The 27,607-nt window shown below is 53.8% G+C and overlaps 1 protein-coding gene across 8 annotated transcripts in view; it reads right to left on the bottom strand.

The window, feature by feature from the left end:
- The window catches only part of dock3 (dedicator of cytokinesis 3), a 1,587,592-nt gene that overhangs the window by 64,974 nt on the left and 1,495,011 nt on the right, over positions 1-27,607 (bottom strand). For 6 of the 8 annotated variants that reach the window (XM_072472048.1, XM_072472049.1, XM_072472047.1 and 3 more), the window contains 4 exons: positions 11,426-11,561; positions 9,285-9,432; positions 7,565-7,680; positions 4,644-4,731 (listed from right to left, as the gene is read on the bottom strand). In XM_072472048.1, coding sequence (XP_072328149.1) covers positions 4,644-4,731; positions 7,565-7,680; positions 9,285-9,432; positions 11,426-11,561 — 488 coding nt within the window. The remainder of the gene's footprint in view (positions 1-4,643; positions 4,732-7,564; positions 7,681-9,284; positions 9,433-11,425; positions 11,562-27,607) is intronic. The other 2 variants (XM_072472051.1, XM_072472052.1) reach the window with 1 other exon arrangement.

Below are 27,607 nucleotides of genomic sequence, written 5' to 3'. Positions count from 1 at the left end.
CCCAAAGAGAACTCTCAACTGCTGCGACTAGCCTCGGTGACTCTGGATCAGTCTCGGCCTCGAACACTCTCAACTGCTACGACGACCGTATTCACCAACGGGCACGAGACGTCCTGCCTAATCGACTCTGGGAGCACGGAGACCTTCATACACCCTGACACGGTAAGGCGCTGTTCTCTCCTCATCCACCCCATTAATCAAAAAATCTCCCTGGCTTCCGGTTCCCACTCAGTGGAGATAAAGGGGTTTTGAGTAGCAAACCTCACAGTCCAGGGAAGGGAGTTCAAAAATTTCCGTCTCTACGTCCTTCCCCACCTCTGCGCGGCTACACTCCTGGGTTTAGACTTCCAGTGTAACCTTCAAAGTCTGACCTTCCAATTCGGCGGCCATATACCCCCCTTAAGGTCGATCCGCCTTCCCTGTTTGCGAACCTCACCCCGGATTGCAAACCCGTCGCCACCAGGAGCAGACGCTACAGTGCCCAGGACCGGATCTTTATTAGGTCAGAGGTCCAAAGGCTACTGAGGGAAGGGGTCATTGAAGCCATTAACAACCCCTGGAAAGCTCAAGTAGTGGTGGTAAAGGCCGGGGAGAAGCATAGGATGGTCATCGACTACAGTCAGACCATCAACAGGTTTACGCAGCTGGACGCGTACCCTCTCCCCCGCATATCCGACCTGATAACCAGGATCGCGCATATAAGGTCTTCTCCACGGTGGATCTCAAGTCCGCCTACCACCAGCTCCCCATCCGTACTAGTGACCGCAAATACACTGCCTTCGAGGCAGACGGGCGGCTCTATCACTTCTTAAGGGTTCCCTTTGGTGTCACCAACGGGGTCTCGGTCTTCCAGCGCGAGACGGACCGAATGGTTGACCGGTACGGTTTACGGGCAACATTCCCGTATCTCGATAATGTCACCATCTGCGGCCATGATCAGCAGGACCACGACACCAACCTCCGAAAATTTCTCCAGACCACTAAAATCCTTAACCTTACATACAAGAAGGATAAATGCATGTTTAGCACCGACCGCCTAGCCATCCTCGGCTATGTAGTGCGAAATGGAGTGAAAGGCCCCGACCCTGAACGCATGCGCCCCCTTATGGAGTTCCCCCTCCCTCACTGCTCCATGGCCCTGAAACGTTGCCTCGGGTTGTTTAGCTACTACGCCCAGTGGGTCCCCAACTACGCGGACAAGGCCCATCCACGGATCCAATCCACAGCTTTTCCCCTGTCATAGATTATCATAGAATTTACAGTGCAGAAGGAGGCCATTCGGCCCATCAAGTCTGCACTGGCTCTTGGAAAGAGCACCATACCAAGGTCAACACCGCCACCCTATCTCCATAACCCAGTAACCCCACCCAACACTAAGGGCAATTTTGGACACTAAGGGCAATTTATCATGGCCAATCCACCTAACCTGCGCATCTTTGGACTGTGGGAGGAAACCGGAGCACCCGGAGGAAACCCACGCACACACGGGGAGGATGTGCAGACTCCGCACAGACAGTGACCCAAGCCGGAATCGAAACTGGGACCCTGGAGCTGTGAAGCAATTGTGCTATCCACAAGGCTACCGTGCTGTCCCATAGAGGCCCGATAGAGGCCCGCCAGGCCTTCAGCCGCATCAAAGCAGACATTGAAAAGGCCATGATGCACACCATCGACGAGTCCCTCCCCTTCCAGGTCGAGAGCGATGTGTCCGCCGTAGCTCTGGCGGCCACCCTCAACCAAGCGGGCAGACCCGTGGACTTCTTCTCTCGTACCCTGCATTCTTCCGAAATCCACCACTCCTCAGTCGAAAAGGAGGCCCAGACCATACTGGAAGCTGTGCGACGTTGGAGGCATTACCTGGCCGGCAGGAGATTCACTCTCCTCAATGACCAACGGTCGGTTGCTTTCATGTTTGATAATGCACAGCGGGGCAAAATAAAAAATGACAAGATCTTGCGGTGGAGGATCGAACTCTCCACCTACAACTACGAGTTCTTGTATCGTCCCGGGAAGCTAAACGAGCCTCCTGACGCCCTGTCCCGCGGCACAAGTGCCACCGCACAAGTGGACCGCCTCCGAGCCCTCCACGATGACCTCTGCCACCTGGGGGTCACTCGCTTTTTCCATTTTGTCAAGACCCGTAACCTGCCCTACTCCATCGAGGAGGTCAGGACAGCCACCAGGGACTGCCAAATCTGCACGGAGTGCAAACTGCACTTCTACCGACCAGAGAAGGCGCACATGATAAAGGCTTCCCATTCCTTTGAACGCCTCAGCATGGACTTCAAAGGCCCCCTCCCCTCCACCGACCGCAACACGTACTTCCTGAACGTGATTGACGAGTACTCCCGGTTCCCATTCGCCATCCCCTGCCCCGACATGACCGCAACCACCGTCATCAAGCCCCTCCATAGCATCTTTGCACTGTTCGGGTTCCCCGCTTACATACACAGTGATAGGGGGTCCTCCTTTATGAGCGACGAATTGCGTCAATTCCTGCTCAGCAAGGGCATCGCCTCGAGCAGGATGACCAGTTACAACCCCCGGGGTAACGGACAGGTAGAGAGGGAGAACGGAACGGTCTGGAAGACCGTCCTACTGGCCCTACGGTCCAGGAACCTCCCAGTCTCCTGCTGGCAAGAAGTCCTCCCGGATGCCCTCCACTCCATCCGGTCACTGCTTTGTACGACCACCAATCAGACACCTCACGAATGTCTCCTTGTCTTCCCCAGGAAGTCCTCCTCTGTGACCTCGCTCCCGACCTGGCTGGCAGTACCTGGACCCATCCTGCTCCGAAAACACGTGCGGGCGCACAAGTTGGACCCATTGGTTGAGAGGGTCCATCTGCTCCATGCTAACCCCCCGTACGCCTACGTGGCGTACCCCGACGGCTGACAAGATATGGCCTCCCTACGGGACCTGGCGCCCGCCGGAACCCCACGCACATTCCAGCCGCCAGTCCCACCCTCCCCTCCAACGCAGCACCTTACAGGAAGATCAGTCCTTCTGCCGGCCCACCCACCGACGCTCCCTGCAGGCACTCCCTTCCCAGGTCAACCGTTTTCCCCACCAGCGCCGTCTAGGGGTGCCGAAGCTGCCATAGAGATCGAAGCCACGCTCCCGGAGTCACAGACGCCCGAGCCTCCACCGGAGTCACCACCGAAGCTCCGACGATTGCAGAGGACGACCAGGGCCCTCGATCGACTGATTGCTTCATTTTAATTGTAATCTGTAGATATAAACCATCGCATGTACATAACTATCAGAATTGTAAATAGTTACTAAACACTGTACGGATGTATTACGGTACCTCCATAACTAATTATACCATGCTGCCATGTTTTGTAGTTTCAGGCCACCACCCCCACCGGACTCTTTTTTAACAGGGGGTGATTGTGGTATTATAGGTATTACGGTACCTGACAGGCTAAAGCACCATTGGTGGAAACTGTATGCTTTCCATTGGTAGAATGTATGATAGCTCCACCCTGATACGTGGGGTATAAGAACCCGTGCCGCCCCAGCAGCCTTCATTCTGTCCCTGAGCTGCTGGGGAAACATCTAGCTTATTAAAACCTTCAGTTGGACTACAACCTCACTTTAGTGGTCATTGATCGTGCATCACTCCCTCTACACTATCCCCATCAAACACTCCCAAGACAGTAAGAAATCTTACAACACCAGGTTAAAGTCCAACAGGTTTGTTTCAAATCGCTAGCTTTCGAAGCACTGCTCCTCCTTCAGGTGAATGAAGAGGTGGGTTCCAGAAACATATATACAGACAAATTCAAAGATGCAAGACGATACTTTGAATGCGAGTCGTTGCAGGTAATTAAGTCTACAGGTCCAGACGGAGCAACTGGAGAGAGGGATAATCACAGATTAAAGAGGTGTGAATTATCCAGGACAGTTGGTAGGATTTCGCAAGCCCAGGCCAGACGGTGGGGGGGTGAATGTAATGCGACACGAATCCTAGGTCCCGGTTGAGGCCGTGCTCATGTATGCGGAACTTGGCTATAAGTTTCTGCTCGGCAATTCTGTGTTGTCGCGCGTATGTTTCTGGAACCCACCTCTTCATTCACCTGAGGAAGGAGCAGTTGCTCCGAAAGCTCGTGATTCGAAACAAAGCTGCTGGGACTTTAACCTGGTGTTGCAAGACTTTTTACTGTGCTCACCCCAGTCCAACGCCGGCATCTCCACATCATAACTCCCAGGACAGGTAAAGCACGGGGTTAGGTACAGAGTAAAGCTGTCTCTACACTACCCCACCAGACACTTCCAGATCTCAGGTGACTAGCGAGAGTCAATGCACAACCAGATCCTCTCCCTATTCACTTAATTTGAAAAGAAATACTAAATTTAAATTATTAGCTGATGGGATTCATGCTGTGGGATTCTCCGTCAGCCGGATCCTCCGCTTCGCTGGCAGCATACCCACACCCGTGGGTTTCCCAACGGTGTGGGGTGGCCACAATGGGAAACCCCATTGGCTGGCTGCGGGAATAGAGAATCCTGTTGCCGGCGGGGGTCGCTGCGACAGAAAACAGGAATGGAGAATCCCTCCCATGGTCTTGTATGGTCCAACAGAAGAAATTAGTTATCTCTTTGGTCCACTGAACTTTCACGGTTAAATGGATCCTTACCCTTTTCAGCGACAGAGAGATTGGGATCACTGCATGGTTTGCAGGGTCCGACCACCTGTTGAATCAGGGCCCGTTGGAAACTTGTAGGCTGTAATGAGAATGAACCATCAAAATGAGCACAATGTGGCATATCACAGAGCTGTGAACAAGAGAGAGAGTACTGTATGCCCCTGTAAACAGGGAACAGAACCATCAATAACCAGCCCACTCCACTTTTCAGTGAGTTCTCTTTTGGTAATTTTACTTGACAGTGTTGTTCTCAAGGGCAGTTAAAACGTCAGTGGTACTGCTCTTTGGTAAGAGGAGCTGAGATGCAGCAGCATTAGAACAGCACAGTAAACAATGCTTATGGTCACCATTTGACCTGGCAGTGTAGGTGTACATTGAGCCCACCTGTACAGATCAATGATGTAACTTCCCAATCTCGTGATAGTGGGTGGGCTGAAGACTGAGCATTCTCAAGTAGCATCCCAATCATCTTTTGTCAAAAACCAGGCAAGGTCTGACAGCCAAAATGAATGATTCACCTTTGACATTTTTATCCTCCTGTCCTCACTCAATCATAGATCACAGAATTTACAGTGCGGAAGTAGGTCATTCAGAGCATTGTGTCTGCACGGCCCTTGGAAAGAGCTCCTTACCTAAGCCCCACGTCTCCGTCCCATCCCCTTTTTATCCCAGTAGCTCAACTTAACCAATCCACCTAACCTGCACGTCTTTGGATAGTGGGAGGAAACCGGAGCACCCGGAGGAAGCCCACGCACATACAGGGCGAACGTGCAGACTCCGCACAGACAGTGACCTAAGCCAGGAATCGAACCTGGGACCCTGGAGCTGTGAAGTAACTGTGCTACCTACTGTGCTACCGTGCTGCCCTTCAAATGCTACCTAGATTCCACATAAACACTCTTTCCATATCTATGGCAATAATCAAAGCAAAATACTGCGGATGCTGGAAATCTGAAGTCAAACAGAAAGTGCTGGAAAACTCAGCAGGTCTAGAAGGATATGTGAAAAGAGAATCAGTGTTAATGTTTTGAGTCTAATATGACTTCATTCTGAAAGAAGAATCATTTTGGACTTGAAACATTAACTCTGCTTTTCTATTCAATGATGCTGCTGAAACTGCTGAGTTTTTCCAGCTCTTGTTGTTTTATTCCATACCCACGGCTGTTGCCTGGATATCTTTGGTGGCCTCTCCGCTTCTGAGATGAATATCACCAATAAGGCCATCTCCAATCACCTCCTCATTGGCCTGTCCAATATATCTCCAATATTCCTGCCATAGCCCTCTGTGCATTAACAAGATGCTCTTTAGATCCCCCATTCATTCACTAACAAACTCCAAACTCTCTGACCTCTGGCCCTCCAAGATGGCTGTCATCAGGGACCTGCCAAGTTGCTCTCTCACCTCTGGTTTTGACACTTTGTTTCTTCCAAATTATTGGCCATTTTGAACCTCCACTGGACCTCTTGGACAGTATTGTGCCATCAAAGCCAGGGGTCACAACTACTAATCCAATTGGTCTTCTTACTCAATGTCAGATCTAACTCAACCATGGGTAGAATACCTCATTTTGTAGCCAAAACCCTCAATCACACTGGGATCACCCTAAAGGACAAGGACAACCCGAAACTCCATGGTTAACTGTCTCCTCAAACCACCATTCCTCGCTCAATTATCCTTCACCTCCAGTATTAAGTGGAAAGAGCTAACTGATTTCTTAATTTCTGATATTAAGAAGTATAACTGTACAGCCATAGGAGACACCTTCTCCTCCTTCCCTCCCTTTGGCTCCCTGACTTCCTGCTAGCTCTCCATCCGCTCCAAACTGACACCAATCAATCTGTAATTTCTCCATCATCCCAAAACATGCCCTCTTCATGCTTCCTGACCCACTTCCTGTTCTTCCCAGGCCCCATGTTTTCTGACAATATTAACGGTTTTGTAAGCCTAGGGACCATTCCACTCTACTTTAAAACTATCTCTTCCTCTCTCAACTAATCCATGCCGCCACTTTCCTCTCAATGTTTTTCAAAGGTGTTACCTCCCTCAATACTTTCTATTCGGTCCCTCCAAGCTTGGATTGTCTGAACCATAATGTCGATATGGTGCTGACCAAAGTTATGAATGAAATCCTTTGATCCTGTAATTGTTCTGGACTTTCCCACCTTGTCCTCCTCTCCACATCATTTGATATGATTCACCATACCACCTGCTTTCTTGCCATTCCCCTGTTATTCATCTCTGTTGGGCTGCCCTCGGATGGCTGCATTTTTAACTATCCAGATGTAACACATTTACAGAAATAGCTTCTCTTTCCGCCCTTCATTGTCACACCCAGAATCTTTCAGGATCTATCGTTCATCTTTGTAACATCACTTACAAACATGGGGCTCAGCTTCCCCATGCCAACCGTGTCCCATTCCACCTCTCCTGTACCTCCTTTGACGTCATGATCACCAGTATTTTATTTGGTATAGCTCTCTTCAACTCAACATTGGGAAGACCATAGCCTATAAATTCCACTATCTTGCCACTGACTCCATCACCTTCTAGATCATATCAAAAAGTACCTGTCTTGAACAAACTTTCATTCAATCACCCTCATTTCCTTTGCAAAGCTTAGCATCTGTTCCCTTAGTTAGTTCCATATTGTTATTTTTTTTTACATTAAAGAAGTGCAAATTGTTGTTTAGGGATGAGGTGAAACCTCCTTCTACAATCCCAGATGAGATCTAAGTTTGGTGTTCTCAAGTGCACCTGGGTTTTGCTGCTACATTATCAATTTCATTGTGATAAAATGGCAGATGTAGGCTCTATCTAAGCCCATACCATGATGTGTGACAGATACCAGTAGCATCTCTCTGATGTTAAATGGTTATGCATGTCTATGGAATGACATGTTCCAGTAACTCACCTGTCCATTGTCCATCATGGCTGGATACATGGCACTGCTCGGCCTGTCCCTGTGAGGAGGCAGCAGCATCACAACCTCCCGTGAGTGACGGTACTTATCAGACAATGATGGGGAACCTGAGCGTAGACAGAAAGAGGAAGAGTAGATTAGAAAACCAATAGACAAACATGAGAATATTTTTAAAAAATGATTTAGAACCATTGGAGTGATTTAACTAAACAATGAAATTGAGGCTGAGGAATTAATAATGGAAATAGAAAATGGCAGATGAATTGAACAAGTATTAGATCTCATTATAGAGGCTACAAATAACATCCTAGAAGTAGCTGTAACTCAGGAAATGGAAGGGAGGGAACTCAGATAAATTACAATCACCAGGGAAGCTGCACTGAGCAAACTGATAGAGCTGTGGGCTGACAAATCCCCGGGTACTGGTGGGGGGTGGACCTCATCCTAGGGTCTTAAAAGAATGGCTAGTGAGATAGTTAATGTGCTGTTTTTAATTTTGTAATATTTCCTAGATTCAGGGAAGTTCCATTAAATTGGGAAGTAGCTGATGTAACTCCTTTGTTCATAAAGGGGAGGAGACAGAAATCAAGAAATCACAAGCCAGTTCGCTTAACATCTGTCATAAGCTGTTATTAAAGACATTACAGCAGGGCATTTAGACAAATTCAGGATAATCAAGTTAAGTCAACGTGGTTTTTTGAGAGGGAGATCATGTTTAACCAATTTATTACTTTTTAAAAACATTTTTATTGAGATTTTAGCGATTTTTTACAAAGTTTACTAAAGGACCGTGGCTGGGATTCTCCGGTCGCCGATGGCGAAATCGCGTTCGGAGATCGGCCGGAGAATACCCGTTTCCGACCAAATCATGGGCAGCGCTGCTTTCGCAATGCGCCGCCCCCTACAAAGCGGCATGCTCGCTTTTAAAATATTTTTCAAAAGATGAAAATGTCTTGAATAAAAATATATATTTTTTAAAACTGTCTTTTCCTCCACAGATGTTGCCAGGTGTGCTCAGCTTTTCCAGCACTTTCTCTTTTTACCACAAAATGGGCTGTTTTGTTTCTAAAGTGTTAACATGCTAATATCTATGAAAAAGAGAATAGATAACTGGGACACACAAATGTTCCACTGGGCATACAGGCATATATCTATCAGAGTCCAGATTCCACACCTCATTACAGATGCAAGATAATCTTGATAAAGAAGAAAGTCGATCATTTCTTGTTGAGTTGGTCTGATCTGGAACCTGCATTTTGAAGGAAGTGACAGCTGCTGTCTAATTCACATCAAAATTTACAGGCAGCTACAGGTACCTGGAATTTTTAATTTCTATCACTTTGGCATCTGGAGTGTCAAGCAGTGAGTTTAAAGTGATAATCAGCTTAAATACAGTTTCAGAAAAGCAAAATAACTACTCCAGGCTATCTGTCAGCAATGATATAGAACTTCAAAAGACAGACACAATGAGGATTCAGAGCTTTTTAACTGCATTTTCTTGTCTTGGCATACTCCTTTAATTTCAAAATGTTGTCTAAAAGTCAGACCCTGTCAAAGCCAGCCCCAGCCACCCAACTATACATTGTTCTAGAAAAGTGCTTAAAAGCAAAGGCGAAATGTGCATAAAAGCAAAGGCGGTACATTGGAGAGAAAAGGCAGCTCAGTTCCAAATCAGCCCTGAAAATTAACACTGAATAAAAGAGGTTCTTACCTCGAGCACTGGATGGGGCTGAGTTGATCATCTGCGAGGGAGCAGAGTGTGTGGAACTCAGGCTAGAGGTGGATGGACTTGCCTGGCACGACGACAAAACAGAGACGTTGGTCATGGAGCTCTGGAACTTGGGATTAGCATAAGCAAGCTGCAGAGAGCAGAGAAAGTGGCAGAAAAAAAGAGCGCGCGCTGGGAAGCCCGACAAGGGAACGAAACAGCAAGAGGTGAACAGACATCTTACAGAGGCTATGGACAGCCCTGCCACACAGCACAAGTTCCTATCGATTGTTCAACACTGTCTACCACTACAACAGAGAAGTGTTTGACAATTCATATTACTTCATCCTCAATATTGTCACCATCTCATCTGAAGAACTGACCTTTGATGGGGTACAGCTTGACAAATCAAATGTGGCTTATTTGTTGTACATCATTCAAGTTGCCATGCATGACCTTTGTCAGACAGGCTATTATTTTACCAGGGAAGGCACTGCTTGGCCATCCCCAATGTTGACATCCATGTGGGGCAGAAATAGAGATTTCCCCAGCCACTGAGAAACACGTGGCTGGGGAACTGGAGAATCCTGCCCGAAATGTCCACACCACACTTCAAAGGTGAAAATCTTACTCTCACTCGTACAACACTTTAACTGTGAGGCTTCTGCAAGTGTCCGTTTCAGCCACAGTCCCCATCAACAACATTCTGCTACAATCCTCATGAACTCCCATTCATGTTACCATTGGCATTTAACTCCAGTTACATACCCTGTTGGGCTTTAATTCCAGTTACAGACCTTGTTGGGCTTTACCTCCTGTTGCAGACCATGTTGGGATTTAACTCCTGTTATAGACCCTGTTGGGCTTTAACCCTTGCAGACCCTGTTGGGATTTAACTCCTGTTACACACCCTGTTGGGCTTTAACTCCTGTTACTGACTCTGTTGGGCTTTAATTCATGTTACAGACCCTGTTGGGATTTAACTCCTATTCCAGACCCTGTTCGGATTTAACTCCTGTTACAGACCCTGTTGGGATTTAACCCGTACAGACCCTGTTGGGATTTAACTCCTGTTACAGACCCTAGTGGGCTTTAACTCCTGTCCCAGACTCTATTGGGCTTTAATTCCTGTTGCAGACCCTGTTGGGATTTAACTCCTATTCCAGACCCTGTTAGGATTTAACTCCTGTTACAGACCCAGTTAGGATTTAACTCCTGTTACAGACCCTGTTGAGCTTTAACTCCTGTTGCAGACCCTATTGGGATTTACCTCCTGCTCCAGACCCTGAGGATTTAACTCCTGTTGCAGACCCTGTTGGGCTTCAACTCCTGTTACAGATGCTGTTGAGCTTTAACTCCTGTTACAAATCCTGTTGGGCTTTAACTCCTATTACAGATGCTATTGGGCTTTAACTCCTGTCACAGACCCTGTTGGGCTTTAATTCCTGTTACAGACCCTGTTGGGATTCACCTCCTGCTATAGACCCTGTTGGGATTTAACTCCTGTTACAGATCCTGTTGGGATTTAACCCCCATTATTGTTCCCATTGGCATTTAACTCTGTTATAGACCCTGCTGGGATTTAATTCCTGTTGCAGTCCACATTGGCATTTAACTCCTGTTCTTGTCCCCATTGGGGTTTAATTCCTATTATGCTCCCTGTCTGAATGTAACTCCTGTTATAGTCCCTGTTGGAATTTATCTCAGTTATTTGCTGTCAGGAATCTACGCTATTATCATTAAGGTCTCAGTCTAACTAAATTACTATTTTTCTGAACCAAATCATGTTGCCAAGCTGCATTTGCCAAGGACAAGTGGAAATTCCCCTCATTCAGATGTACCACAGTTCAACATACTCGACTTTCTGCAACTGTACCATATTTGGTGGGTGACCAGAAGGAGCTTCTTAATTACCAGATAGGTCTGGATTGTGAGAACCCCCACACTACAGATCACTAAGCTGAGTTGGGCAACCTGGAGAGATACTTCCCAATACAAAAGTAACCTAACCAATCTGTGCCACTCTTATGTAGCTCCTAGCAAAGAGCTCCAGCATTGCTATAGGTCCAACACCTGCCATGTCTAGTCTAAAGGCCCAAAGATGGCTTATGACATAGGGAAATCAAAAACAGGAACTGCCATACCTGCATGCGGAATGCGTCATCAGGGGTTTCTCCAGCAAGACCGTCTGTGAGGATGACAAGATTTCCAACTTCACTGGATGTTTGTGAGGACAGTGAGGATGAGGAGTGCCTGTTGGAGCCAAGTAGGCCCAATGGGCTGAGGAGATCAATATGATGAAATATTACTTTACATTCAGCCAGTCCAGTCCCAGCATTTACAATGTGACTGTCCTTTAACCCTAGAGCATCCCACACCCTCGCCCAACACAGACTTATCATGGACATTACCCCAACATTTTAATTTCTTTCAAAGAAATTTCTCTATACATCCTATATGTTTCTCAATAGTCATGTGCATCAGCCTAGCTTGGTTGGGGGCACTCTTGTCTCTGGTGAGTCCAAGACTCACATTGAGAAAGTACTGCAACGTTGAAGATGCTGTTCTCTGTGTCCTGGTCATTCCTCTGAAACCTGATCCTTCCCTTATTAATGTTTGTGAGACGTTGCTGTGCGTAAACGGAGGTTCACTTTTATTACAGAACTGCTGCACTTCAAAATAATTTGTAATTTGATTAACGTATTTGGTTTGTAATTTTGTAATATGATTGTGCAATAAGGCTCCATATAAATTAAAAAGCAAAATACTGCAGATACTGAAAATCTGAAATAAAAACAAAAAATGCTCAGCATGTCAGGTAGCATCTGTAGAGAGAGAAACAGTGTTTGCGTTTCAAGTCAATGATCTTTCGTCAGTATTGGAAAAAGTTCCCACCAATTACTCTGTTTCTCTCTCCTTGATGCTGCCTGACCTGCTGGGTATTTCTAGTTTTTTTTGTTTTATTGCATGGAAGTTCTTTCTTTCTAAGCAAGTGAACTCAGTATCAGACTTAGTCCCTACAGAATTAAAAAATACCATTGTAGGTTATGGGCATCTTGCTGAAAATGTCATTTAGGACCAGTGAAGATCTGATCAATGAAAAATCAATTGATATTGACTTCAGAAGAGAATATAAAGCTGTCCCAAGCATAAATCAAAACAATTTTGAATTTGTGCCCTTATGCAGCAGTTCCATGCTCAAAAGGTGTCGGAAACCAGTGACACTGAGTGGGAACAGCCCAATGTCATAAAGGTCCAATGTCACAAAGTCATGAAGAGTGTAAATTAGGTCAACTGAGGCAAAACTGGAGCCCACAAGAACATTTGCTTTCTCATTTGTATTCCAGAAAGCCAGTTGGTGAGGCATAAAAGTTGAACTGGGGCGTCATTCTCCGACCCCCCGCCGGGTCGGAGAATGGCCGTTGGCCGCCGTGAATCCCGCCCCCGCCGAAGTCTCCGAAGGGAGAAAAGTCGGCGGGGCGTTAATGGCGCCGCTGCCGCGGAGAATGTCACGGGTCTGCGCAAGGCAGCCGATTTTCGGCCTGCCGATATTCTCCCTTCCGGATGGGCCGAAGTCCCGTCGACGTGATGACCGTTCACGTCGACGTGAATCAAACCTCCTTTTCATCGGCGTGACCCGGTGCTCCAGGCTCACGCCGACCAGCGAGGAGGTGAGTGACGGCCTGGGGGGTTGGCTCTGGGCAGGAAATGGCGTTGCCGCAGACTGATTGCGTGAGGAGAGGTGTGTCTTGGCTTGTGTGTGTGTGTGTGCGGCGGGGGGGGGGGGTGGTTAGAGTAGGCTGGGCTCCGGGGGAGTGCCGGGAGGGGGTCCGTGCCGGGGTGGAGGTTGGGGGTTGTGGAGGGGGTCCGTGCCGGGGTGGAGGTTGGGGGGGGGTCCGTGCCGGGGTGGAGGTTGGGGGGGGGTCCGTGCTGGGGTGGAGGTTGGGGGTTGGGGAGGGGGTCCGTGCCGGGGTGGAGGTTGGGGAGGGGGTCCGTGTCGGGGTGAGGGTTGGGGAGGGGGTCCGTGCTGGGGTGGAGGTTGGGGGTTGGGGAGGGGGTCCGTGCCGGGGTGGAGGTTGGGGGGGGGTCCGTGCCGGGGTGGAGGTTGGGGGGGGGTCCGTGCTGGGGTGGAGGTTGGGGGTTGGGGAGGGGGTCCGTGCCGGGGTGGAGGTTGGGGAGGGGGTCCGTGTCGGGGTGGAGGTTGGGGGGGGGGTCCGTGCTGGGGTGGAGGTTGGGGAGGGGGTCCGTGCCGGGGTGGAGGTTGGGGAGGGGGTCCGTGCCGGGGTGGAGGTTGGGGGGGGGGGGTCCATGCTGGGGTGGAGGTTGGGGGTTGGGGACGGGGTCCGTGCCGGGGTGGGTGATGGGAGGGCAAATGAGTTGGTCCACCTGGCCAGGTGCCAGCCTCCAACAGTTGGACCCATGCGGTCCATGCCACCTGGCTGGGGGGAGGAGGGGATATGGGCAATGATGACATGTCGTCGTTCCCCTCCCCCCCACCAGGCCGTCATGTTTTCAGACCATCCAGCGATGTTGGCCGCCGTGGTGGCAGCCGCTCATGTCTATGTTGCCCTGGATGAGGAGGAGGAGGAGGAGGAGGAGGAGCGTGCCAGAGAGGCGGCGCAGGCTGCCGCAGAGGGGCAGGCGGCAGCCGCCCAGGCTGGAGGGACACCTGACCGACAGGACGAGGAGGGGGAGGAGGACGTCGTGGCCCCACGGCAACGGAGGCACCCGAGGGCGCCCCGTGTGTACCGGCCCCGGCAGTCATACCAGGACCTCACGGACCGGGAATGCAGGAGGAGACTCCGGATGAGCCGGGAAACCGTGGCACACATCTGCCACCTGCTGGCACACCTGTCACCGCGTGGCACTGGCGGGGGACACCCTCTCCCCGTGTCCGTCAAGGTTACTGTGGCCCTGAACTTTTATGCAACGGGGTCATTCCAGGCACCGAGTAGGGACCTGTCCGGCATATCGCAGACATCGGTGCATCGGTGCATCCGGGCAGTGACAGATGCCCTTTATGCCATGGCGCACCGCTACATCCGCTTCCCCGTGGACCGGGCCAGCCAAGATGCCCGGGCCGTGGGCTTCTCTGCCGTTGCCGGGTTCCCCATGGTCCAGGGCGCGATCGATGGGATGCACGTCGCCGTGCGGCCACCTGCAGAGAACAGGGCCGTGTTCACTAATAGGAAGGGGACCTATTCAATGAACGTACAGGTGGTCTGCGACCACCGCATGATGATCCTGCACGTCTGCGCCCGTCACCCAGGCAGTGTACACGACTCATTCGTGTTGTCGCGGTCATCCATCCCCGGCATGTACGAGGGACGCCATCCCCGGCTGAGGGGCTGGTTGCTGGGCGACAGGGGCTACCCATTGCGATCGTGGCTGATGACGCCTATACGGAGGCCACGCAATGAGGCGGAGAACCGCTACAATGATGCCCATGTAGCGACAAGGGGAGTGATCGAGAGGTGCTTTGGCGTGCTGAAGATGCGTTTCAGGTGCCTGGACCTCTCTGGGGGCGCCCTCCAGTATCGGTCAGATAGGGTCGGCCGCATCATTGTGGTGTGCTGCGTCCTGCACAACATAGCCCAGCAGAGGGGCGATGAGCCGCAGGCAGAGGAGGGCGGAGTGGAGGAGCAGCAGGAAGAGGCCCAGTCCTCCCCAGATGAGGGGGATGGGGGCAATGGTCAGGGCAGACGGGGTAGACACAGGCGGGTGGCTGTCCACCGTTACCGGCTGGCCCAGCGGGCACGGGACAGACTGATAGACGCCCGCTTCACTGACTAGATGGGCGTGGGAATCGGGTAGTATGGCCACAGACCGCACACCATGACAACAGCCGACCACCCACACCCCCCACCCATCCAGCACCCTCACCCCCCTCCCCAACCCCACACACCCCACCCGCATGCACACCACCCCCCCACCCCCAATTGCCGATCCGCCGGCGGCACAACGGGCCGGGCTCACCCAGTTGCGGGTGGACGCGTGTCTATCGCAGGCCATGGAGGATGATGACAACCCGCCTCCGATGAGCTCCTGGCTCTACATCGTTGGACTATGTCTGACCCATGGCCACAGTACCACCATCCACCCGGACCATCCCTGCATGCGGCTGTGACACTGCAGCGCACGGTCCCGTCCTCTGCCCGGGGGATGTTGATGGCGGCCCAGGGGGAAGGGGGCAGACTCACCTGGGGCTGAGGTAAGACCACCCGTCACACACACACTTGCGCTCAACGTACATGACACGCCCGCACACTTTGGACAGAGCACAAAGGCAGCTTCGGTAGGTGTAACATTGACTTTAATAACCAAAGGAGTTCATGCACGTGCCCTAGCCCCTAAAACTCATCTGTGTCCTGCACCCGTGCCAACTTACTCAGTGTCTAATTGTTTGGCCTTACGGGCCCTTTGACTACGTCTACGTGGTTCCCCAGACGGTACAGCAGAACTGGAGGTGGACTCCTGTGATTCCTGCCCTCTGACACCGGATCCCTTTGGCGGCCGTTTCCTGAGGCGTCCTGGCCTAGATGGGCCAGGCTGCGGCCCGGGCGACTGGGATGGCGAGCTGCCAGCCTGTCCTGCCCGTTGCCCACCTGATGCACCTGGGACGGAAGGGGGGGAGTCCGAGGTGTCGCGGTGTACCGGGACCTCCCCTACAGAGGGAGCCGGGACGGACCACACCACCTCCTCCTCCCTCGGGGTGCCCGATGGCCCCCAGGCCTCTACATGGGTGGGGGATGCGAACGGACTGGCCATCCGACGCGCCCCCGACATCTGGCGCTGCCAGTCCTGGAGGCCCGTGCTGGTATCGACAGGGGTCTGCAGGTTTGCAGCCATGGAGCCCAGGGGGTTGTCGAACCCTGTCTGCGACAGTGCGACGCCAGCTCGCACATGGCCACTGGCGCCGATGCCCTCAGCGATGGCCTGCTGAGACTGGGCCATGGCCTGCAGAGACTGGGCCATGGCCTGCAGAGACTGGGCTATGGCCTGCTGAGACTGGGCCATGGCCTGCTGAGACTGGGCCATGGCCTGCTGAGACTGGGCTATGGCGTTGAGCGCCTCTGCCATCTGGCGCTGGCACTGGCTCATGGCCTCCTGTGAGAGGATAGCCATTTCCTGGGCCACAGACGCCGCCTGCACGGAAGGCCCCAGGCCTCGCAAACCGTTCCCCATGTCTGACACCGTCGCACCCATTGCCTCCACCGCGGACGCCACCCGTGCGGTGTCAGCCTGGGTGGCACGCATGACCGGGACCACTCCCAGCTCCTGGACGCGGGTGGACTCCTCCACCTGCGACCGCAGCCGCCCCAAGCCACCTGTCACCCTATTCGCTCGTCTCCGTGTCGGTGGTTGCATCGGATCTATGTGTGGGTGTGGTAACTGCAGGAACCCGGGATCCATCTGGGCGGCAGATGTTCGCTTGGCCTGGGCTGCCCTCCGACCGCCCGGTCCCTCTGCTGCTCCTACCTCCACCTGCTGTACCGGGACGGCTGTGTTGTGCGCACCAGTGAGTGTACCAGACGCCTCATCACTAAAGTGCCCAACCGTGGTGAGTGTTTCTGCGATGGTGGAGGGTGTTGGTGACAGCAGTGGCGTTGTGTCGTGCTCTTCGTCCCACTCTGAGTCAATGGCACTTTGGGGTGGGGGTTCGTCTCCACCCATCCACTCTGAGTCACTGTCCGGTATTTCGTCTTCCCGGGTAGGGGTGTCCTGGGTAGTGCTGTCCCGGGTAGTGCTGTCCCGGGTAGTGCTGTCCCGGGTAGGGGTGTCCTGGGTAGTGGTGTCCCGGGTAGGGGTGTCCTGGATAGTGGTGTCCTGGGTAGTGGTGTCCTGGCTCGGATGTGACGGGGGCCTGTGGCTGCCCCCCTCATCGCTGGGTGGTCGCTCCCGCACGTGACGGGGGTGTCGTCTCCCTGTTGCTCCAGGTCTCTCCGTCTCCCGTGGTGTGCGAGGGGCATCCTGCGGGCGTCGCATGCTGGAGGGTGCGGGTCTCTCCGTCTCCCGTGGTCTCCGAGGGGCATCCTGCGGGCGTCGCATGCTGGAGGGTGCGGGTCTCTCCGTCTCCCGTGGTCTCCGAGGGGCATCCTGCGGGCGTCGCATGCTGGAGGGTGCGGGTCTCTCCGTCTCCCGTGGTCTCCGAGGGGCATCCTGCGGACGTCGCATGCTGGAGGGTGCGGGTCTCTCCGTCTCCTGTGGTCTCCGAGGGGCATCCTGCGGGCGGTCTGCATCTGCGGGGATGGGTGCCTGGACGTTTGGTCCTGCGATACACAATGAAGCATGCATGGTTAGACATCAGGCAGTGATCAGGTGATACGGGGGAGGGGGATATGGGGGAGGGGGATATGGGGGAGGGGGGATATGGGGGATATGGGGGAGGGGGGATATGGGGAGGGGGGATATGGGGGATATGGGGAGGGGGGGATATGGGGGAGGCTCACCCTGCCTGCTCTGACGAGGTCGTTCACCTTCTTGTGGCACTGGGTGGTGTTAGGGCCACAGCGGTGACGGCCTCTGCCACCTCCCTCCACAGACGCCGGCTGTGGTGTGGGGCAACTCTGCGGCCGTGCCCGGGATACAGGGCGTCCCTCCTCTGCTCCACCGCGTCCAGGAGCGCCTCCACATCGCGTGACTCGAACCTCGGGGCTGAGCGACGGCCAGCCATCAAGTCGGGTGTTGCGGTCGGGTGTTCCGGTCGGGTGGGGGGGAGCTGCGCGGCCTTATGAACCACTGCGCAAGCGCGGATCCCGTTACGTCGCTGCTAGCCCATTTCGGGCCGCAGACTATCGGCCCATTTTTATGACGTGACGCAAGTGGGATTTCCGCCGATAACGGAGAATTTCGCCCCTAATCTTCACACACACTTTTATATTTATTTATAGAATTACACATTGCAAGCATACACCGTCTAACCCAACAATTGCAGTTTGAATCTGTGTCTATTTATATGGGCACAAGTGAAACCCCAGTTAATGCCCACCACTTGCATACAATTAAACACAATGAATACTTAATTCCCATCCCACTCTTAAAACAAAAATTAAGAGATAGCATAACATCATACCTTGCGAAAACTGGAACATTCTGTATACATGAATCAAGTTGAAATGACATTGAATCCACATTGGAATCAATGAACAAAATTAATAACATAGCAAATGGTCAATTTTCTTTCACAAATGATAGCAGGATTAGTAAATGGTTTGTGAGTTACAATGATGCCAGTCCAGTAACTACAATTGCAGGAGAAAACACAATGCGAGATATTTGACACACAGCAGCGGAATTATTATGTGGGGCAACAAATGTCCAGGCAATCTCAGCCTCAGAAGTAGAAAAACTGATGTTAAATAATCAATTCTAGTTTAGTCTACACACAGGGTGCAATTCTCCGGAAACATTTCCAAGTGCTGTAACGAGCGGGAATTGCCAAGTGTTTCCTGGAAGTTGGCCCGGCGAGGCTGGCAACACTATTCAACGTTAATTGGTCCACTTAACGAGGCCTCACGGGCTTCCCGGCCCCAAATGCCGGCTCATCAGCTGATTCGTTGGAACCGCGCTCACCAGCCCCCCGCCAACAACGGCGAACAGCACTTAGGCTGCACTTGCTCAGCCAGCCCCAGCAATGGCGCCAAGGAGACCGACCCCAAGATTTGGGGATGCTGACCTGGAGCGGCTCCTGGACGTGGTGGAGGCCAGGAGGGATGTCCTGTTCCCCTGAGGGTCTTGGAGGGTGAGCCACAAGGCAGCCAGCGCTGCCTAGGATGAGCTGGCGGCAGCTGTGAGCTTGGGCAGTGTGACCAGGAGGACTGGCCTCCAGTGTCGAAAGAAGGTCAACGACCTACACCGGGCAGCACGAGTGAGTACACACCAACGTCTCCCAACCCCAACTCCCCAAGGGAGCATCCCCCCAGGCGACCCCCAACCCTCGCTCCATCCCCCTTCAGCACTCCCTCCACCCACCCAGTCAACCTTCTCTCCACCCCAACCCTCCCTTAACACCCGCCCCCAAAACTGTGAACCACATGTCTGCCTAACGATGCCCTCTCTGTGTCCCCACAGGAAAAGCTCTCCCATATTCAGCGGGAGAGGGCCCAGACTGGCGGTGGGATGCTGGACTTGAGAATCCTCACCTCCTTCGAGCAGCGTGCCCTGGAGGTGACTGGTGTGTCCGAGGACAGGGCGGTCATCCACGCGGAGGCTGGCGGATGTTGCAGAGGTGAGGGACCACCGGGCCCCACCGGTGGACCTGTCAAACGTGAGTAGTGATTGCCTTACTGACTGACCCATCCCACCCACTGACCACATGTCCATTCTCCTGCAGGTTCTCCAGCCGACATCGCCGGCCCATTCTGGGTGGCCCCTCTCCTGACTCAGAGGAGAACATCTTGGAGGAGAGCTCCGAGGATGCAACTGTTGCAGCACAGCTGTTATCCCCACCCTCCACCAACGCAGATACACACACCTCGGTGGGAAATGCTAGTGGTCAGGCTTCTGAGGCACAATCTGGTGAGCACCACACTGCTGATGATGTAGATCAGGTGGAGGCAGCAACCCCAGGCAAGACAGCAGTTGGAGGTCTGCTGGATCCCTGGACCCAGCTGGGTCCCAGATTGATGCTGCGCCCCTGGAACAGAGTTTCACAGAGCTGATGGAGACAATAGGGAGCAGCCGGGACGTTCAGAGGGAGATGTCAGCGTCACTGCAGCAGATCCATAGCCGATTGGAGCAGTCCCAGAGACAACGGGCGCAGGAGGTGGCGGCAGCAATGAGTGACACCGAGGCCAACACTGCTAGGGTGGCGACCACAGTGGAGATCCTGGTGTACGACGTCGGCACCATGAGTGAAGGTGTCCAAGTCATTGTGCAGTTGGTGATGGTCATGGCTGAGGGTCTCGGCAGTATGTCTGAGGGATGTCACCCAGTACCATGCCGACCTTGATGGTGTTCTGCGGGACATGTCGCACTTTCAGATGGGAATGGTCGAGGTTCTGCGGAGCCTGCCCAGTCGCAGGTGGATATGACTGAGGCGCTGCAGGGCATGGCCCAGTCACTGGGGGATGTGCCCCAGTCACTGGGGAGCATCAACGAGGCTTCGACACGATGGTGCGGACCATGGGCAACCACCAGGACTGGCAGAGCCAGATTATGCAGGAACAGCCAGGGCCCGAACCAGTTGCCCCTCCGTCCCAAGGTGAACCCCATGGCCCTATAGGCACCGACTGGGAGGAGGGGGCGCTGAGTGCCAACCCGGACCCGTCCCATGGGGCGGCGACGGTGGCCACCAGCACTCCCGAGTTCCACCCCTCTGATAAGGCTGCGGCTTGGGGACAGCACACGGGACAGGGCAGCACGGCTGTGCATGTGCCGTCGACAAGTGAGCCGGGGCCTTCTGCCCCAGAGCCCCCAGAGGACGCGCGCTAGGGGCATCGAAGGCCATGGGACGAGGTAAGCAGCTGGCTGCCTCCACCTCAGATGTGCATCCTGCGGAAACACCAAGACGTAGTGATAGAACTAGGAGGGCCAATCACTTTGAGTATCATTGAGGGCACTGGGGTTGGGGGAGGGTTTAGGTAGGGGGTGGCGTTGGGGGCTGGGTGGGTCGGGGGGTGCGGCACTATCGGGAATGAGGTATTATACAGCACATTAAACAACTTTTTGCACAACCATTATGATGCCTCTGTCACTTTCATCCGCAATGCGGGCTGACCCCAGACCCTTTGCCTGTCTCTCCAGGCAACCCCCACTCCTCCCCGTGGCACCAACCCACCCTCTGGCCATGGTCGTCTCCTGGGATTCACTGGCCCCCGCCCACACCTCTCACACTCATCTGCCACCCCCTGGAAAAACCCACTCATCCTCGCCCGAGTCATGTGCACCCTGTGTACCACCTTAAACTCATCCTCGCACACGAGGAGGTCGAATTCACCTCCGCAGTGCCTCACTCCACACTCCCCATCCTTATCCTCGCACACGAGGAGGTCGAATTCACCTCCGCAGTGCCTCACTCCACACTCCCCATCCTATCTCCCCCCCCCCCCCACCCCAACTCCTCCTCCCATTTCTCCTTGATCCTCACCACTTGCGTTCCCCCTTGCTCTCCCAGCTACCCGTTTTTGTGACCAATCCTACCCGCCGCTTTCACGTCCGGAAGCAGCAACCGTTCCAAAAGGGCATATTTCGGCAGCCTGGGAAATCCTTTCCACACGTTCTGTGCAAAGTCCCTTACTTGTAAATACCTCAATTCACTTCGGGAGCTCTACCCTCTCCCTCATCTCCTCTAGGTTTGCGAACCTCTCTTCCAGAAACAAATTCCTTGCCCTCACCAGCCCCTCCTCTCTCCACCTCCTGTACATACCATCCGTCTCCCCCGGCTTAAACCCGTGGTTCTCACACAATGATGTTAACACCAACATCCCCCCCATCCTAAAATGTCTCCTCAGCTGGTTCCACACCTTTATTGTGGACTGTACCACCAGGCTCTCAGTATATCTCCTCGGTGCCAGCAGCAGCACCATTTACCCACCCCCCCCATCAGCATCAGGTGCAGTGCATCCCACCTCCTAAAGTCCTCCATTATCTCCTCCACCAACTTTGTTAAGTTTTACTCCACCATCACCAAGATACCTGTCATAATATGCACTCATGTTCATAATGAGATACAGACAGGCAGTGAGGGACACGCACAGGAACCAATCACCACACAGAATACAGAACAACCAATCACCAGGCAGGACACTACAGGGTACATTACCAGTATAAAACACACGAGGCAAGAAGGCTCGGCCTCTTCGTGCTGGTGATAGCTGTAGCAGCAGTCAGGGTGCAATGTACAGTCAGCACCTACTACACATGGCACAGGGCAAGTCTGGGCAAGCCAGACCAAGGTTAGCAAGCTTAGATTGATAGTGTTGACTCACAGCAAACTATGTACCTTACTCGGCAAGTTCAATAAAACAGTGTTGAACCATCTACAGCGTTGGAAGCCTGTTTTCAAGTGATACTGCATTGAGTTGCAGTCCGTGTTAATCCAACACAGATAACACATCATGGAACCAGGAAACTATCAACTCTAACGGACCTACCTCGAGTAAATCTGAAACGACCGGAAAAGCAAGGAGCAAACAGCCAGCGGTATGGAAAAGATCCAGGCCCCCCCGCAGCTCCGGATCTCCGACAATCTCGGCGCCAACTGGAGGGTCTTCAGACAGAAGTTCCTCCTACACCTCACAGCATCCGACCTTGAGGAAGCATCAGATGCCAGGAAAATCGCGCTGCTCCTGGCGACGGCGGTGGACCAAGCCAATCACATCTTTAACTTGCTCACGTTTGCCCAAGGAGAAGATAAAGCAAAGTTCCAGACCAGTCTGCAAAAATTCGACAGCCACTGTGAACTCGAGGTGAACGAGAGCTTTGAACGGTACATCTTCCAACAGAGACTTCAGTGTAAGGACGAACCTTTTCACTCCTTTTTGACCCATCTCCGCATCTTAGCGCAGTCATGTAACTATGACTGTTTACTCCATGATCCGGGATCAGATCATTTTTGGGGTCCATTCCGACTCCCTGCGGGAGCAGCTCCTTAAAATCAAACGTATGACCCTCCCAATCGCCATCGAAACGTGTGTTGCCAATGAACATGCCAGAAATCACTACTCCCACATCAAGGCGGCAGAAATGGCAAAACTAGCCTCCCACGAGGCAGAAACTGCACGGGCCATCGCTAAGCTGCAGGGCCTGAACATTGAAGAGAGTGTCCGTTTTGCGGGCTTCAGTGGCCGTTTCGCGGGCTTTCCACGGGGCCCTGCGCAGGCGCACCGCTACTGGGAGGACAACACGGCCGAAAGCCCTACTGCGCATGTGCGAACATCGGCCGACCACACTGCGCATGCGCGAAGGCGCATGGAACGCACTGACGTCAGCATCATGACGTGCCGAAATTGTGGCTCTGCCCACTTAAAGCGGCAATGCCCAGCCAAAGGAAGGCGATGAATCCAATGTGGAAAGCCTGCCCATTATGCAGCCGTATGCTGGTCCGCTCCACCGGTCAAAAGCCAGCGATCCCAGCAGCAACGCAGACCTGTCCACTTGAGGTACCCTCAATAATGATGCTTAGAGATTAAACTGTAAAGAAGGCTTTATTAGACTAATAACTATGCTACAGCTATGGACGAGAGCTGACTGCGATACAGACCATGAGGCAGGCCTTTATGTATGGCTCCTAGATGGGCGGAGCCAGAGGCGGAGTCCCCAGTGTTCCAAGCCCGGTCTTAAAGGGGACATCACCTTACATGATGATAAGGCAGTAACCGTTCATCACATTCACCCCCTGTTTAAAAGGAGTCCGTCGTGGGTGAAGTGCCATCATAGGTCCATCCGTCTTGGTGGCCGGATCGTCCTCCTCGACTTCCTCAATTCGGGCGGTGGTGCGGCGGGCACGGACGTCCCGGTTGAGGGCACATCCGGGAGCACAGCGGTCGGAGCTTCGGTCCGGGTCGGGGCAGAGGAACTAGGCGGCGCCGGGGGTAGCGGAGCCGGCGCCGGCGGGGTGTGTAAAGGGGGGACGCAAGGGGGGGCGCACGGTAGGAGCTCACCAACGGGTGGTAGGGCCGGAAGGGGGTGTGTTGTAGGGGGCGACGGGTCCTGCAGGGGAGCGGCGCGGGAAGGGGCGTCTGTGGTGGAGGATCCAGCGGGCGCCAGATCCCAGAGGGAAACCGTATCTTGCCTGCCGTCGGAGTAGTCCACGTAGGCGTAACTGGGGTTGGCGTGGAGCAGTCGGACCTTTTCAACTAGGGGGTCCGTTTTATGGCTCCTCGCGTGCCTCCGGAGAAGAACAGGTCCCGGAGCCATCAGCCAAGGTGGAAGCGAGACCCCGGAGGTAGACTTCCTGGGGAAGAGAAACAATCGGTCGTGAGGGGTCTCATTCGTGGCCGTGCAGAGGAGTGACCTAACGGAGTGTAGGGCATTGGGTAGGACCTACTGCCAGCGGGTGGTTGGGAGATTTCTCGACCGCAGGGCCAGAAGGACAGCCTTCCACACGGTCGCGTTCTCCCTCTCCACCTGCCCGTTTCCCCGTGGGTTATAACTGGTCGTTCTGGTGGAGGCGATGCCTTTGCTGTGCAGATACTGACGCAGTTCATCGCTCATGAACGATGTACCCCAGTCGCTGTGGATATAAGCAGGGAAACCGAACAGGGTGAAGATGCTGTGCAGTGCTTTAATCACCATGGCTGAGGTCATGTCGGTGCAGGGAATGGCGAATGGGAAACGGGAGAACTCATCGATCACGGTGAGGAAATAGGCATAACGGTTGGTGGATGGGAGGGGCCCCTTGAAGTCCACGCTCAGTCGCTCAAAGGGGCCCGAGGCCTTCACGAGCCGAACCTTGTCTGGCCGTTAGAAGTGCGGTTTGCACTCCGCACAGACCTGGCAGGCCCTGACCATGGCCTTGACCTCCTTGGTTGAGTAAGGTAGGTTGCGGGACTTGATGAAATGGACGAGCCGGGTAACCCCCGGGTGGCAGAGGTCATTGTGGATGGCTTGCAGGCGGTCCTCCTGTGCGTTGGCGCATGTGCCGCGGGACAGGGCATCTGGGGGCTCGTTGAGCTCCCCTGGACGATACTTGATACCGTACAAGTAGGTGGAGAGTTCGATCCTCCACCTCAAAATTTTATCGTTTTTTATTTTGCCCCATTGCGTGTTATCGAACATATAGGCGACCGACCGTTGGTAAACCTCCTGCTGGCGAGGTAGTGTCTCCAGCACCGCACAGCCTCCACAATGGCTTGTGCCTCCTTTTCGACTGCAGAGTGTCGAATCTCGGAGGCAGTGAGGGTTCGGGAGAAGAATGCTACTGGTCTGCCTCCTTGATTGAGGGTAGCAGCCAGGGCGATGTCTGATGCATCGCTCTCTACCTGGAAAGGGATGGTTTCGTCCACCGCGTGCATGGTGGCCTTGATGATGTCGGCCTTGATGCGGTTGAAGGCCAATTGAGCCTCAGCCGAGAGGGGAAAAGTGGTGGTCTTTAGGAGTGGGCGGGCTTTGTCCGCATACTTGGGGACCCACTGGGCGTAATAGGAGAAAAGCCCCAAGCACCGTTTGAGGGCCTTGAGGCTGCGCGGGAGAGGGAGTTCCTTAAGGGGGCGCATGCGGTCGGGACCTAGGACCCCGTCTTCCACGACATAGCCGAGGATGGCCAGCCGGGTGGTGTGGAAAACGCATTTGCCCTCGTTATAGGTCAGGTTAAGGGCTCGGGCGGTCTGGAGGAACTTTTTGAGGTTAGCGTCATGGTCCTGCTGATCATGGCCGCAGATGGTGACATTGTCCAAGTACGGGTTTGTAGCCCGCAAACCGTACTGGTCCACCATTTGGTCCATCGCCCTTTGAAAGACGGAGACCCCATTTGTGACACCAAAGGGGACCCTGAGGAAGTGGAAGAGCCGGCCGGCTGCTTCGAAGGCAGTATAGGGGCGGTCTTTTGGTCGGATGGGGAGCTGGTGGTAGGCAGATTTGAGGTCGACCGTGGAAAAGACTCGGTATTGGGCGATCCGATTTACCATTTCCGCGATGCGAGGAAGGGGGTACGCATCAAGCTGTGTGAATCGGTTTATGGTCTGGCTATAATCCACGACCATCCGTTTCTTCTCCCCGGACCGGACTACCACCACTTGCACTCTCCAAGGGCTGTTGCTAGCCTCGATGACCCCCTCTCCCAGTAAACGCTGGACCTCTGACTTGATAAAAGCCATATCTTGGGCACTGTAGCGCCGGCTCCTGGTGGCGACGGGCTTACAGTCAGGAGTGAGGTTAGCGAATAGCGAGGGGGGTGCGACTTTCAGTGTCGTAAGGCAGCACACCGTGAGGGGGGGCAAGGGTCCGCCGAACTTCAATGTCAGGCTTCGGTGGCTGCACTGGAAATCCAGTCCGAGCAGCAGGGGGGCACAGAGGTGAGGGAGGATATAAAATTTGAAACGGGTGTATTTGGCACCCTGGATCGAGAGATCCGCAATACAGTACCCCGTGATTTGTACCGAGTGGGACCCAGATGCGAGGGCTATGGTTTGGGATGCGGGATGGGTGCGTAGGGAGCAGCGCCTTACCGTTTCAGGGTGGATAAAGCTCTCCGTGCTCCCGGAGTCGAAGAGGCATGCAGTGTCGTGCCCGTTGACCTGGACCTGCATCATGGGAGTTCTGCAGGTGTTTTGGCCGAGTTTGATCGAGGGTGATCGCACCCAGTCGCGGGTAGTCGGAGTCGTCAGCCGAGTCGAACTCGTAAAATGGCCGCTGCCGTCGGTTGCACGTGTCGGGTCGAGAAGATGGCCGCCGACCAGATGGCCGCTCCCATGATTCGCACGAGGCTGATAACGCATCAGAAGAGGGCGTGTCGGGTCGGTGCGCAGCAGCATTGCGAGGCCTGCGGGCCTGGGAGCCTGATTTTCGGGCCGGCTGTTCTTTGTTTTTCTGGCCCCTGAGTCTGGCCAGGCAGACTCTCGCAAAGTGCCCTTTCTTCCTGCAGTCGCTGCAGATTGCGGAGCGGGCTGGGCAGCGTGAGCGTGGGTGCTGGCCCTGCCCGCGGAAGTAGCAAGGTGTGCCCCCATGGTGAGCGGGTCGCCGCGTGGCGCAGGCCTGTAATACGGGTGAGTCTGAGGATGTCCGGGGGGGCTGGCAGAGTCCGCGGGGTGCGTACCCAAGTTATGTCGGGCCACCTCCAGCGAGGAGGCGAGCGTTAGCGTCTCCTGGAGGTCTTTTGCCCCGTTTTCGAGCAGCCGCTGCCGGATATAGGTCGAGCGGATTCCGGACACGAAAGCATCCCTGATGTGCAGGTTCATATGGACTTCCCCTGTCACATCCCGATGGTCACAGTCCTTGGCAAGCGCGGTGAGTTTCTCAACAAACTCGTCGAGCGATTCCCCCGAGTGCTGCCGGCAGGTAGAGAGCAGATGCCAGGCGTGCACCTCATTGACGGGTTTGACAAACCGCTTGCGGAGCAACTCAATCGCTTCCTCAAAAGTCGTCGCCTTTTCGAGCGTGGCGAAGATTCTGTGACTCACCCGGGCTTGGAGTAGACGCAGCTTGCGTGGCCCTAGGATGGGAGTCTCTGCGGAGTCCAGGTAGGCCTCGAAGCACCGCAGCCAGTATTTAAAAATTTCCTTTGCCTCCGGCGTTCGTGCTTCCAGATTGAGCTTCTCTGGTTTTAGGCCTGCGTCCATCCTGAATCTAGTTTAGTCTAATAAATTGAGGTACCCTCAATAATGATGCTTAGAGATTAAACTGTAAAGAAGGCTTTATTAGACTAATAACTATGCTACAGCTATGGA

Source organism: Scyliorhinus torazame, chromosome 13 (genome assembly GCF_047496885.1).
Source record: "Scyliorhinus torazame isolate Kashiwa2021f chromosome 13, sScyTor2.1, whole genome shotgun sequence".
NCBI classification, from domain to species: Eukaryota; Metazoa; Chordata; class Chondrichthyes; order Carcharhiniformes; family Scyliorhinidae; genus Scyliorhinus; species Scyliorhinus torazame.
This window is presented reverse-complemented; position numbering and strand designations above follow the sequence as displayed.